The sequence below is a fragment of the Tamandua tetradactyla genome, chromosome 1, assembly GCF_023851605.1.
Source record: "Tamandua tetradactyla isolate mTamTet1 chromosome 1, mTamTet1.pri, whole genome shotgun sequence".
Taxonomy (NCBI): Eukaryota; Metazoa; Chordata; class Mammalia; order Pilosa; family Myrmecophagidae; genus Tamandua; species Tamandua tetradactyla.
In genome coordinates this window covers 223,550,270-223,565,026 of record NC_135327.1, presented here as the reverse complement: position 1 = coordinate 223,565,026, position 14,757 = coordinate 223,550,270, and the positions used below count along the sequence as shown (strand labels likewise).

Genomic DNA, 14,757 nt, shown 5'->3' with positions numbered 1-14,757 from the left:
GGTGAGCAGTTAAGTCCTTGATTTTTGCTCTTTTTTTTTTGGTCCATGGGCAGATACTGGAAATTGAACCCAGGTCTCTGGCATGGCAGATGAGAACTCTGCCACTGAGCCATCGTTGCCCACCCTTTCTTCTTTTTTAACATAGACATGTAGGGCAATATTTTTCCCTCTCAGCACAGCCTTTGCCACATCCCATGAGTTCTGATATGTTGTATTCTCATTTTCATTAGTCTCCAGATAGCTAGTGATTTCTCTAGCAATTTCTTCTTTGACCAACTCATTAAAAATGTGTTATTTAATTTCCATATAGTTGTGAAAGTTCTATTCTTTGGTGGTTATTGATTTCCAGCTGCATTCCATTGTGATCAGAGAAAATGCTTTGAATAATTTCAGTGTTTTTAAATTTATAAAGACCTCTTTGTGCCTAGCATATGATCTATCATGGAGAATGTTCCATGAGCACTACAGAATATCATGTGGTTTTGGGGTATAATGACATGTATATGTCTGTTAGGTCTAATTGTTTAAGTTCTCTGTTTCCTTGTTGATCTTTTCTCTGGTTGGTCTGTCTGTAGAGGAGGTTGGTGTATTGAAGTCTACTACTGTTATTTTTGAAACTTCTATCATTCTTTTCAGTTTTGCTAATGTCTGTCTCATGTTCTTTGGCACTCCTTGATTGGGAACATCGAATTTGATTGTTATTTCTTCTTGGTTAATTGTCCCTTTTACTAGTATATATTGTCATTCATTGCCTCTTAAGATATCTTACAGTTAAAGTCTATTTTGTCTGATATTAGTATGGCTACTCCTGCTTTCTTATGGTTACAGATTGTATGCAACTTCTTTTTCACTCCTTTCAAGCTTTTAATCGATTTGTATCCTTGTGTCTAAGATCAGTCTCTTGTAAGCAGTATGTGGTTGGATTATATTTCTTAATCCATTCTGCCAATCTGTATCTTTTAATTGGTAAGTTTAGTCTGCTGACATTCAAAGTTACTGCTGTAAAGGCATTTCTTGAATCTACCATGTTACCCTTTAGATTTCATTTATCAGACCTATATATTGTTTTCCCTCTTTCTCTTTTTATCCTTAAATTACCCTACTGATACTCCTCAGTTCTGTACCCTCTTCCATTCCTCCCTCTCCTGTTTTTTGTTTTTTTTTTCCCAGCTGGCAGAATTCCCTTTAGTCTTTCTTGTAGAGCCAGTCTCTTGTTGACATATTCTTTCAGCCTTTTTTTGACTGTGAAATTTTTAATTTCTCTCTCAGTTTTGAAGGACAATTTGGCTAATGTGATAGTTAGACTCAGTTGTCAACTTGGCCAGGTGAAGGCACCTAGTTCCGTTGCTGTGAGGTCCTGTTATATTTTACTTCTGAAAAGGCTTCCTTGTACTTTGTTTAGTTGGTACTTAATAACTTTTCTATAAATTAATGAATAAATGAATATGGGGAAGAATTGGAATTTTGCAAAAATTGTTTTTTTATTCTTTGTCAGTCGAATTATTAAAAAACATTGGCTTTTTAATGGATTTTTTAAAACTAGCAGTCCTGCCTTGCATATGAAGGATGTAAAGAAAAATGAAAATGAAAAATGGACCTCCAAAGAATCTGTCATTACAGCAGTGTTTGAGAAGACGGATTCGCTGACTGGCATTCTACTACAAGTGAATGATGACAGCAGTTTAAGTGAAATAGATCAGGATCAAGAAAGGTAAAATATATAAATTCTTTATTTCCCTTTGAAGGAGTGTCAGAAGTGATAAAACAGGGAAATGTAATGTACAGGGCAAGGTAAGAGAATGCTCAGCTGTATCAAATACTGCTGAAAGTTTGATTAGGACGAGGACAGATGGCTGTCACAGGGAGCATTTCCAATAAATGGTGGACATGGAAGGCAACTTGTAGTAGATAAATGCAGGCAACTCCTTAGAGAAGTTTTACTGCAGAAGGCAACAGAAAGAGTGGTAACTAAGAAGAAGGTAGGATTCAAAGGAGGTGTTCTAGGTTGCAAGCTTCCAGAATGCAATGTACCAGAAACAAAATGGCTTTTAAAAGGGGAAATTTATTACATTGCAAGTTTACAGTTCTAAGGCTGTGAAAATGTCCAAATTAAGACAAGGTTTTGAAAATATCCAAATTAAGGCACCTACAAGAGGTTATCTTCACTCAAAAAAGGCCGATGACGTTCAGGGTTTCTCTCTCAGCTGGAAGGGCATATGGTGAAGCTAGCTTTCTTTCCCGGCCTCTTGGTTTATGAAGCTCCACTGGGGGTGTTTTCCTTCTTCATCTGCAAGGTTCTCTGATTGCATGGGCTCTAAAGCTTTTTCAGAAATGGTTCCCTCTTAAAGGGCTCTAGTAAGCTACCGCATCTTGAATGAATAGAGGGAGACACAACTCCATGGAAACCATCTAATCAAAAGTTATCACTCACAATTGGGTGGGTCACATCTCCATGGAAACAATAAAAAAGACTGTATTAAGTTCTAGGTACAAAAGCCATGTTTTTGTAAGCTTAACACATATCATGTGCTCAATAGGTATTTGTTGAATGCATGAATAAAGGGTCGAATGGATGAATGAATGCCTGTTGATGAATTTTTTTTAAAATCAAATCTTTAGTTTATTGAAAGTAGTTTTCCACTATTGCCTAGATATAAATATTTTTTATTTAAAAACATGCAAGATTAAAAAATTAATATATATAATTATAGTTGAAATTGGGATGGTAATATGAATTCATTTGCTACCGTATTACTTAAAAGTAAATATTATTTTCACAGTATATTGTAAAACACATGCTTTGGAGCTACAGTTCCTGGGTTTGAATTCTGTGTCTGCTACTGACCAATTCTATTGCCCTGGGCAAGTTACTTAACTAGAAACTATGCCTCCATTTCTTCCTTTTTAAAATACCTAGTATATTACCTACCTCATAGAATCATTGTGAGGATTAAAATGAGTTAAGACATGTAAAGTGCTTAGAATAGTACATAGCAAGTCCTCAAAAAACTAATTCATATTATCATTATTAAATAAGTAGTTCTCTTATAAAAGGATTTAAGTAATACTTTCTGAATAGAATTGTGCCAATAAAAGCTTGTTTTTATTGAAAACAACAATGAATCTGTTACATTTTTTCTATCAAATAATGCAAATAACGTTATAGTTTTCCTTTTGATCTGAACTTAGTACTTTTTAATGAAATTATTGCATTTTAATTCTTTAATGTCTTTTCTATTAATAGTTTAATCCTCATTGTAGAAAATTATAGTATTTAAAATTACCTGTAAACTTACAGAAATTATTAATGCATATTTTTATATAAAAACAATAGTTTTGGATACTGTTTATATTTTACATGCATAATATTTGCCTGAAAGAAATTGTTTGTTTTTCAGACCTACAAAGAAAATGTGTGATGAAAAGAACAAGGTACTGTAAAAAATAAATTATCAAAAATATTATTGTGTAGTTGAAGAAAATGAATTTTAAAGGTTAAATTGAAAAAAAGTAGATTTTTTTATTATAAATACTTCTAATTTGTAAAAGTGGTTTAGAAACAGTAACTAATGATAAATGTATCCTCTTGACAAAAATCAGTTCTTTTAAGCAGTTCCTTCCTAAATTGTTGCTCATATAAAATGATGGAAATTACCTCTGTAAACTTAGTATGCTATAAATATTTGGGGAACATTTTGAAGTAGTATTATTTATTTTATAGGTCAAAAAGGAAATTAATTCTATGGATGAACTTGATGACTTAACTCAGTCATCTGAAACAGCTTCAGAGGATTGTGAATTGCCTAGCTCTAATTATAAAAATTCTATGTTGCTAATTGAACACCTTGGAATGGTTTGTAAAGGTAGGACCCTTGTATAAATATAAAGCCTTTTTTATATATACTGTTGTAATGTGCACACCTTGTTTAGTATTGTACCACAGAGCACTGATGTGCTTTAGTGCTGGTCATCTCAGAAATATGTTTTATATTAAAATAGAGTGAGAGCTACTGTACACTCTCAGTCACACAGCTCTGATAATTTCCACTATTCTTGCCTTATTTCAGTGTGAATGCGCTGCAGTCTTTTTGTTGACTCCACCTCTCTCCTATGCCTTCACTTAAGATCAAGTTACCTTTATCTCCTACCTGGAATACTGCAGTCATCTCAGAACTGTGTTCCCTGCACCAGATCTCCCAAAACTGTGGTCTACAATGCAACCATAATTATTACATATTTTTAAAAATTCAGATTATGTAACCCCCTTGCTTAGAACCCAGCAATCATTTCTCATGCTATATGGTTAAAGACCACACTCCTCTAGCTTCATCTTGCATCATTTCCTATCTTCCTTTTTCTGTGTACCAGCTACTTTCTTAGGTATTTGTTCCAACATAGAGCTTTTGGTTTCATCAGCTTTAGTTAGGTATAACAGACAAACGGTAAATTATACGTATATAAAATATACAATTTAAATATTGACTTATGTGTCTACATGAGAAAACATCACCACAATCAAGGTATTTAACATTTCTATCACCTTCAAAAGTTTCCTTTTGTGACTTTATATTCCCTTATTAAGAAACTGCCAAACTGTTTTCTAAAATAGTTGTACCGTTTTCCATTCCCACTCGAAGTGTATGAGAGTCCCAGTTCCTCCACATCCACACCAACACTTAGTATGGACCATCTTTTCAATCTTAACCATTCTAATAGGTGTGCAGTATGTATATCATTATGGTCTTAATGTGCATTTCCCCCAACGTCTAATAATGTTGAACATGTTTTCATGTGCTTATTTCTCATCTGTTTATCTTCTTTCATGAACTATTAGTACTAATTTCCACTCCATTTAAAATATTAGCTTGTGTTGTTATTTGTTGAATTTTGAGAGTTCTTTATATATTCTGTAAATATTTCCTTTTTCAGCTATATTTTTTTCAAGGATTTTCTCCCAGTCTGTGGCTTTTTTTTTTTTCGTTCTCTTAACAGTGTCTTTTGAAGATCAGTAGTTTTACATTTGATGAAGTCCATCTTATCCATGTGTTCTTGGTATCATATCTAAGAACTCTTTGCCTAGCACAAGGTCACAAAGATTTTCTCCTATGCTTTCTTTTAGAAGTTTCATAGTTCTAGGTCTAATGTTTAGATCTATGATTGATTTTGATTTTAGTTTTGTATATGCTGAGGTATGGCTCCAAGTTATTGTTTTTCTTCTTTTTTAACAATTTTATTTAGGGCCACTGTGGCTCAACAGGCAGAGTTCTCGCCTGCCATGCAGGAGACGCAGGTTCATTTCCTGGTGCCTGTCCATGCGAAAAAAAAAAAGAAAAAATTTTATTTAAAATGGGGTGCTTATATACAAAATGACAAAATTATTCAGTACTAACAATTTGTTCTCATTTTAGAGAGCAAAGACATTTACTCATTGCTTGCTAATCTGTGATAATGCTGTTTAATGCACAATAATTTTGTACTAAGAAGTCATTACCACATAATATTTATTCAGTACCACTGTGTATATTGTGAGGTTCCAAGTGCATTTTTTTTTGTGTATGGATGTCCAGGTGCTCCAGGCTGTTCTGTTTACACTGCATTGCCATTATGCCTTTGCCAAAAATGAGTTGTCCATATATAGGTGGGTTTATTTCTGGGTTCTTTATTTTGTCTCATCAATCTACTTCATTGGGATTTGTGCTGAATTGGTAGAGTAATTTTGGGATCTTTGACATCATAACAATGCTGAATCTTTCAACCCCAAGCAAAGAATATCTCTTTCCATTTATATACATCTTAATTTTCTCAATAATATCTTGTAGCTTTTAGTGTATAGGTCCTTCCATCTTTTGTCAAAGGTGTCTATATTTCATATTTTTTATGCAGTTGTAAATGATATTTTTAAAATTCCAACTTTTTTTTTGCTGGTATATAAATATAGTTGATTTTGTATTGATTTTGTATAATGCAGCTTTGCTAAACTTACTTATTAGTTCTAGTAGCTTTTTTTAGATTTATGTAGTAGATTTTTTACATAGACAAGGGATCATCAAACTTTTTCTTAAAGGGCCTGATAATGAATATTTAAGACTATGGTCAATACGATCTCTACTGCAACTAATTACTTCTGCCATTGTAGCATGAAAGCAGCCACAGACAATACATAAATGAATGGACATGTCTGAGTTCTAGTAAAACTTTACTCAAAAAAACAAGCAGCTGGTCCACAGGTTGGAATTGCTAACTCCTATATGTGATTATGTTGTTGGTGAATGTGTTAGTTTGAAAGCTGCTAGGATGCAGTATACAGAGCTAGAACGGCTTTTAAAAAGGGGAATTTAATGAGTTACAAGTTTACAGTTCTAAGCCTATGAAATCGTCCAAACTGAGACATCCAGAGAAAGATACCCTAATTCAAGGAAGACCAATGGGTCAGGTACACTTCTGTCATCTGGGTAGTCATGTGGCTGACATCTGCTGCTCCCTTCTTCCTGGGCTCTGTTGCTTTCAACCTCTATTCCTGTGGGGGTTCCTCACTTTACTTTTCCAGGGCTGGCTTTCGTCTCTTGGCTTCCCTTGGCTCTCTCCAGGTTCTGACTTGCTTAACATCTCATGGTGATGTCTGCTGGGCTCCAAGCATCTCCAGACATCTTTATCTCTGTTCTCCACATACCTGCATCTGTCAACTCTGCTGTGAAGTTTCTGTCGGCTCTGAGGCTTCTGTCATTTCTGACTCTCTCTAAAATGTTTCCTCTTTTAAAGGATTCCAGTAAATTAATCAAGACCCACCTGGAATAGGTGGAGTCATATCTCCATCTAATCAAAGGTCACAGCCACAATTGGGTGGCAAGTCTCTGTTGAGATTGTCTAATCAAAAGATTCCAACCTACAGTATTGAATCAGATTAAAACATAGCTTTTCTGGGGTACATGATATTTTCAAATTGTCACAATGAATAAAGGTTGTTTTGCTTCTTCCTTTCCAATTTGGATGCCTTTTATTTCTTTTTCTTGCCTAGTTGCTCTGCCTAGAATCTCCAGTACAATGCTGAATAGAGATAGTTGAAGCAGACATTCCTGTTTTGTTCCCAGTTTATGGGAAAAGTATCCAGTCCTTAATCATTGTCTATGACATTAAGTATAAACTTATCATAGATGCTTTTATTCATGTTGAAGGTGTCTCATATTTCTGGTTTGCTGAGATGTGGAATTTTGTCAAATGCCCTTTCTGTATCTACTGAGATAATTTGGTTTTTCATTTTCAGTTTATTAATATGATGAATAACATTAATTGATTTTCAACTGATAAAACAATCCTGTGCTTCTGGGATAAATCTCATTTGGTCATGATGTTTTATCCTTTTGATATATTGTTGGATTTGATTTTCTAAAAATTTGTTTAGAATATTTGTATCTGTGTTCATGAGTTATTTATCTGTAGTTTTCTTTCTTATAATTTTTTGACTGATTTTGTTAGTCTTATAGAATGCTAGCCAAAGAGAATGAGACTCTTCATTTTTGGGGGAAGAGTTTTATAGAATTGGTATTTTTTTTTTTTTTTGCATAGAATGTTTGGTAGAATTTATAGTTTAGGCATCTGGACATGGAGTTTTCTTTGAGAAGTTTTTAAGCTATGCTTTTTTTTTCCTTTTTTGATTCTGGGCTATTCAGGTTATCTGTTTTTTTTTTAATTGGCAAATCTTCACACACATACGGTCCATACATGGTGTACAATCAGTTGCTCTGTGTCATCACATAGTTGTGTATTCATCACAATGATCATTTTTAGTACACTTGCATCACTCCAGAAGAAGAAATAAAAAGAAAAAAAAAACTCATACATCCCATACCCCTTCCCTTCGCTCTCAGTGACCACTGGTATTTCATCTACCCAACTTGTTTTACCCCTTCTCCCCCCTATTATTTATTTATTTTTTATCCACATTTTTTTAACTCATCTGTCCGTACCATGGATAAAAGGAGCATCAGACACAAGGTTTTCACAATTACACAGTCACATTGTAAAATTATATTGTTATACAATCATCTTCAAGAATCAAGGTTACTGGAACACAGCTCAACAGTTTTCAATAACTCCCTCAAGCCACTCCAATACACCACAAACTAAAAAGGGTTATCTATATAGTGCTTAAGAATAACTGAAATCTCTTAGCCACTCAAACTTTATTTTGTTTCATTTTTCTCTTCCCCCTTTTGGTCAAAAAGTCTTTCTCAACCCCATGATGCTGGGTCCCAGCTCATCCCAGGAGTTCTGTCCCATGTTGCTAGGGAGATTTATACTCCTTGGAGTTATATCCCACATAGTGAAGAAGGCAGTGAGTTCACCTGCCCTGTTGGCTTAGAGAGAAAGGCCATATCTGAGCAACAAAAGAGGTTCTCTGGGGGTGGTTCTTAGGATAATTTTAAGTAGGTTTAGCCTATCCTTTGCAGGAATAAGTTTCATAGGGGCGAACCCCAAGATTGAGAGTTCAGTGTATTGGTGTGGTTGTCCCCACTGCTTGTAAGAATATCAGAAGTTCTCCAAATGGGGAAGTTGAATATGTCCTCCTTTCTCCCCAGTCCCCCAAAGGTATTTTGCAAATGCTTAATTATCCACTGCCCAAATTACTCTGAGCTATATCGGGGCATCACATTAACCTGAACATATCTGTTCCTTCTTAACTGAGCTTATTAATTTGTGTCTTTAAAGGAATTTGTCCATTTCGTCTAAGTTGTCAAATTTATTCATATAAATTTTGTGATATTACCTTATTCTTTTAATATCTATAGAATATGCAGTAATGTCACATAACCCGTTTCTAATAATGGTTGCATCTTCTCCATTTTTTTCCTATCAGCCTGACTAGAGAGTTACCATTTTTATTGATTTCTCAAAGCATTTGGTTTCATTGATTTTTCCTCTAGTGTTTTTCTCTTTTCTATTTCAATGATTTTTCTCTTTGATTTTTATTATTTCCTTTCTTCTGACTTGCTTTAGGTTTAATTTGCTATTCTTTTTCTAATCTCTTAAGGTGGGTGTGAAGGTTATTGATTTGAGACCTTTCTTCTTATCTAATATATTCACTGCTATAAACTTCCTCTTAAGTACTGCTGAAGCAGCATTCTGTAAATTCCTGATGTATTGTGTTCTCCCTTTCATTCAGTTTAAAATAGTTTGTATTTTCACTTTTTGTTACCTAATTGAACCAGGGGTTAATTAAATGAGTGTTCTTTAGTTTCTAAATATTTGACTGTTTTCCAGAAATAGTTTTGTTATTATTTCTAATTTGGCTGCCTTATGGTCAAAGGATATGTTTTTGTATGGCTTAAATCATTTTTAATGTATCAAAATTTATTTTGTTATGGCCCAGGAACATGGTCTAATCTTGATGAATGTTCCATGGGTACTTGAAAGCGCTAGTGTTGTTCAAGTCTACATACGTATCCTTGCTGGTGTCTACCTACCTATACTTTTTCTACCATTTCTTGATTGAGGGGTATTAAAATATCAGACTGTAATTGTGAATTTGTCTATTTTTTCTGGTATTCTGTTAATGTATTTTGAATATATTAGGTACTGTTAGGTACATCAAGTTTTTAGGATTGTTATGTCTTCTTAATTAATTGACTCTTTTATCATTATGAAATGACTTTGTTTATTGCCAGTATTTTTTGCTCTGAAATCTACTTTGTCTGATGTTAATGTAGCTACCTGAGTTCCTTTTCCTTTAGTCAAGTGTTAGCAATATTTTTCATCCTGTGACTTTTAACCAAGTTGTTTCTTTAAAATCAAAGTGTATTTCTTGTAGGTGACCCCTACTTGGGTCTTGCTTTTTTATCTATATGTTAAGCTCTGCCTTTCAGTAAACCTTTTATTTTAGATAAGTTTTAAATTTATAGAAAAGTTATAAAGATATTATGAGTTCACAGATAATCCCAATTACTCCTTTAAGGTCTTACTTGAATATGATACATCTGTCACAATTAATGAGCCAATACTGATGCACTCCTACTAACTACAGTCAGATTTCCTTGCTTTTCCCCAGTGTCCTTTTGCTGTTCACAACCCCATCCAGAATCCAACATTACATTTAGTTGTCATGTCTCCTTAGGCTCCTCCAGCCTGTGACAGTTTCTCAGACTTTCCTTATTTTTTATGGCAGTTTTGAGGAATGCTGACCAGGTACGTTGCAGAATTCACCTCGATGTGGTTGGGGGCTTGGGGAAGGACGACCCCAGAGGTCAAGTTCATTCTCACCACATCACATCAAGGTCACATGCTGACTACATGACTTATCAGGGCTGATGTTGGTTGACTCAGGTAGTGTCTGTCAAATCTCTCCACTGTAAAGTTACTCTTTTCCCTCCCTTTCTGTACTGTACTCTTTGGAAGAAATTCACTGAGTGCAGCCAACACTTAAGGAGGAGGGAGTTATGCTGCCCCTCCTTGAAGAGGGAGTATCTACATATTTATTTGGAATTCTTCTGTATGGAAGATTTGTCTATCCTTCCCCATTTACTTAAATAGTCAATCATTTATTTATATTAATATGGATTCATATATATTTATCTTACACTTTGGGCTATAATTCAATACTACGTTAATTTATTTTGTCACTCAAATGGTCCCATCTTTGGCCACTGGGCACTCTTTTAGTTGTTAACTGTGTCTCTTTGACATATCTCTGTTTGCATTTTGAGCACTTCCTAGGGTTCCCAGCACTAAAAAATGCTCCAGACTCATTTTGTGTATTCTCTGCCCTAGACCTAAGAATTTTCACTTCTTATTTGTATTTGTTTGTTTGTTTGTTTTTTGATATTTTTAAAGCAGTTAATTGAGATATATTCACACACCATACCATCCATCCAAACTGTACAATTTGAATACTATATTCAAAGAGTTAAATATTCATCACCACAATAAATTTTAGAACATTTTCACTACTCCAAAAAGAACCCCCCCCAAACCACTTATACCCCCTTAATATTGACACTTAGCATTGGTGTGGTACCTTTGTTACGATTGCTGAATAGTAAAATATGATTGTTAACTATAGTCCGCAGTTTGCATTAGGCGTATTTTTTTCCCATGTGCCATCCTATTGTTAACACCTTGTATATAAAAATGTGTTCTAGTTCATGAAAGAACATTCTTATTTCAATACTATTAAGCACAGTCGTTGTCCACAACAAGGTTCACTATTTTATATAGTACCATGCTTTATCCTCTTTTTCCCTTCTAGTGATATACATGATCCTAAATTTCTCCTTTCAACTACAATCACACACATAATTCAGTGCTCTTAGTTATACTCACAACAAAGTGCTACCATCATCTCTATTCATCTCCAAACATTTACAATCAACCATTTAAAAATTTTGCACAAATTAAGCATCAGTTCCCCATTCTCTACCTTCATTCTCTTTCCTGGTAACCTATATTCTAGATTCTAACTCTATGAGCTTGCTTATTGTAATTAGTTTGTATTAGTGAGATCATACAATATTTGCCTGTTGTTTTACATCTGTTTTTCAACAAATATAGTATACTCAAGGTTGATCATTGTATGCATATACCATATTTTGTTTATCCATTATTTGTTGATGGACACTTAAGTTATTTCCATCTTTTGGCAATTGTGAATAATGCCACTGTGAACATTGGTGTGCAATGTTTGTGCACCTCCCTGCTTTCAGAGTAGAGGGATTGCCAGATCATATGACAATTCTGTACTTAACTTCCTGAGGAAACGCCAAACTGTCTTCCATAGCAGCTATACCATTTTACGTTCCCATGAAAAGTGAATGTGTTCCTATTTCTCTATGTCCTTTTGAACTCCTGAGGTTTTCTCTTAATTAATAGTGGCCATTCTAGTAGGTGTGAAATGATATCTCATTATGGTTCTGATTTGCACTTCCCTAATAGCTAGTCAGATTGAGCATCTTTTCATGTGGTTTTTAGGCAATTATATTTTCTTTTTGGAAATAAGCTTATTCAAATCTTTGCCCATTTTTTAATTGGGTTGTTTGTCTTTTTATTGTTGAGTTGCAGTATTTCTTTATATATTCTGGATATTAAACCTTTATCAGATATGTGGTTTCCAACTATTTCTCCCATTGAGTAGACTGCCTTTTCACTTTCTTGACAAAGTCACTCGAAACACGAAAGTTTTTAATTTTGAGGAGGTCCTATTTGTCTGTTTCTTTCTTTTACTGCGTGCGCTTTTTTATATAAATTCTAAGAAACCATTGCCTACCACAAGATCTTGAAGATGCTTCCTTACATTTTCTTCTAGGAGTTTTATGTCTCTCATATTTAGGTCTTTGATCCATTTTGAGTTAATTTTTGTATAAGGTGTGAGATAGGGGTCCTCTTTTATTCTTTTGTGTAAGAATGAAATGTATAATTTTTGTATAAGGTATGAGATAGGGGTCCTCTTTCATTCTTTTCAATATGGATATCCAATTATAGTCACAACAAAGTGCTACCATCATCTCTATTCATCTCCAAACATTTACAACATCTGTTCTAAGACTGTTCTTTCCCAGTTAAGTGGACTTGGCAGCCTTGTCAAAAATCAATTGATTGGGGTGCACAGGTAGTTCAGTGGTAGAATTCTCGCCTGCCATGTAGGAGATAAGGGTTCAATTCCCATCCCATGCACTCTCCTCCCCCCAAATGTTGTGAATAAAATTTCCTGTGATATACATATCACATATCTGCCTCTGTGTGTGTGTATGTATAGATATAGGAACACATATGTAGGGAGACATAAAAAATCAATTGACTAAAGATATGTGTCTATTTCTGAACTTTCAATTGAATTCCCTTGGTCAACATATCTATCCTTATGCCAGTACCATGCTGTTTTGACCACTGTAGCTTTGTAATGTGCTTTAAAGTCAGGAAGTGTGAGTCCTTCAACTTCGTTCTTCTTTTCCAAGATGTTTTTGGCTATTCAGGGCCCTTTAGCCTTCCAGAGACATCTGATAATTGTCTTTTCCAATTTTGCAAATAGGCTGTTGGAATTTTGATTGGGATTGCATTGAATCTATTGATCAATTTGGGTAAAACTCACATCTTAACAATGTTTAGTTCTCCAATCCATGAATATGGAATGTCCTTACTTAAATAAATGGTCTCCCTTGATTTCTTTTAGAAGTTTTGCAGTTTTCTGCACTCAGATTCTTTACATTCTTGGTTAAATTTATTCCTAGATATTTGATTGTTTTCGTTGCTATTGTAAATGGATGTTCTTGATTTCGTTCTAAGATTGCTCACTACTAGTGTGTAGAAACACTACTGATTTTTTTTTTTTTTTTTGCAGCTTCATTCAGTGTTTTAACATGATTACTTTACAATTAGGTATTATTGTGCTGTCCATTTTTGAGTTTTTGTATCTAGTCCTGTTGCACAGTCTGTATCCCTTCAGCTCCAATTATCCATTATCTTACCCTGTTTCTAACTCCTGCTGGACTCTGTTACCAATGACATATTTCAAGTTTATTCTCGAATGTCCGTTCACATCAGTGGGACCATACAGTATTTGTCCTTTAGTTTTTGGCTGGACTCACTCAGCATAATATTCTCTAGGTCCATCCATGTTATTACATGCTTCATAAGTTTATCTTGTCTTAAAGCTGCATAATATTCCATCGTATGTATATACCACAGTTTGTTTAGCCATTCTTCTGTTGATGGACATTTTGGCTGTTTCCATCTCTTTGCAATTGTAAATAACGCTGCTATAAACATTGGTGTGCAAATGTCCATTTGTGTCTTTGCCCTTAAGTCCTTTGAGTAGATACCTAGCAATGGTATTGCTGGGTCGTATGGCAATTCTATATTCAAGCTCTGCCTTTTAATTGGGACTTTTAGACTATTTTCATTTAATGTGATTATTGATATCATTAAGTTTGAGTCTGCCATCATGCTGTTTTGATTTCTGTTTTGTACCATCTGTTCTTTGTTTTTCATTTCTTTTTTCTGCCTTCTTTAGGTAAGTAGTTTTTATAAATTAAGTTTTATCTTTTTTGGTTTATTAGCTATAACTTTTTATTTTGTGCTTTTAATAGTTGCATTAGGATTTATAGACTACATATAATTTATTCTAGCCTGCCTTCAAATAATTTTATATCACATCATACAACAGGATAAGAAAATTGCATTTATAGACTTCCATTTCGTCTCTTGCTGTTATGCATTTTACATTTATGTAAGTTATAAACCCCAGAATACATTGTCACTATTTTTGTTTAAGCAGTGAATTATCTTTTAAAGGGAACTGAATAATGAAATGATCTTATGTGTTAATCTTTGTAGTCATTTCTAGTGCACTTCACTCTTTTATGGGACCCACATTTCCATTCTGTAAAACTCCAGGGTTTTGTCTCTGTACCACTCTCTCCTCTCTGGTGTTTTCTCCTATCATCTCTGTCTGCCTTGGCTTCTCCAGACTCTCAGCTTCATCACTTCAACTCAGGGAACCCATTGGACCTCAGTTTGTTCTCCCTACATTGTAACCTGGAAACTTTCAAGACAGTGAGCTGGGGCAGTTCTAAGCCTTACTTCATTTGTTTCCTTTCCTTCAGAGACCATTATCCTTCACTGCCTGAAGCCCATTTTCTTGAAAATTGTTTAATGTATTTTGTCTGTTTTGTTTTGGGGTGCTTCAGAAGGGGTTCTAAAACAGTACTGTTATTCCAATGTGATTGGAAGTGGATTATAATATGCTTTGGTCTGTCTTGAATACTCTTCCTC

General features: G+C 34.4%; 1 protein-coding gene across 12 annotated transcripts in view; it reads left to right on the top strand.

Moving 5' to 3' along the window:
• Positions 1-14,757, top strand: part of ANKRD26 (ankyrin repeat domain containing 26) — a 1,272,391-nt gene that overhangs the window by 95,872 nt on the left and 1,161,762 nt on the right. For 11 of the 12 annotated variants that reach the window (XM_077153143.1, XM_077153152.1, XM_077153120.1 and 8 more), the window contains 3 exons: positions 1,544-1,711; positions 3,399-3,432; positions 3,722-3,863. In XM_077153143.1, coding sequence (XP_077009258.1) covers positions 1,544-1,711; positions 3,399-3,432; positions 3,722-3,863 — 344 coding nt within the window. The remainder of the gene's footprint in view (positions 1-1,543; positions 1,712-3,398; positions 3,433-3,721; positions 3,864-14,757) is intronic. The other variant, XM_077153089.1, reaches the window with a different exon arrangement.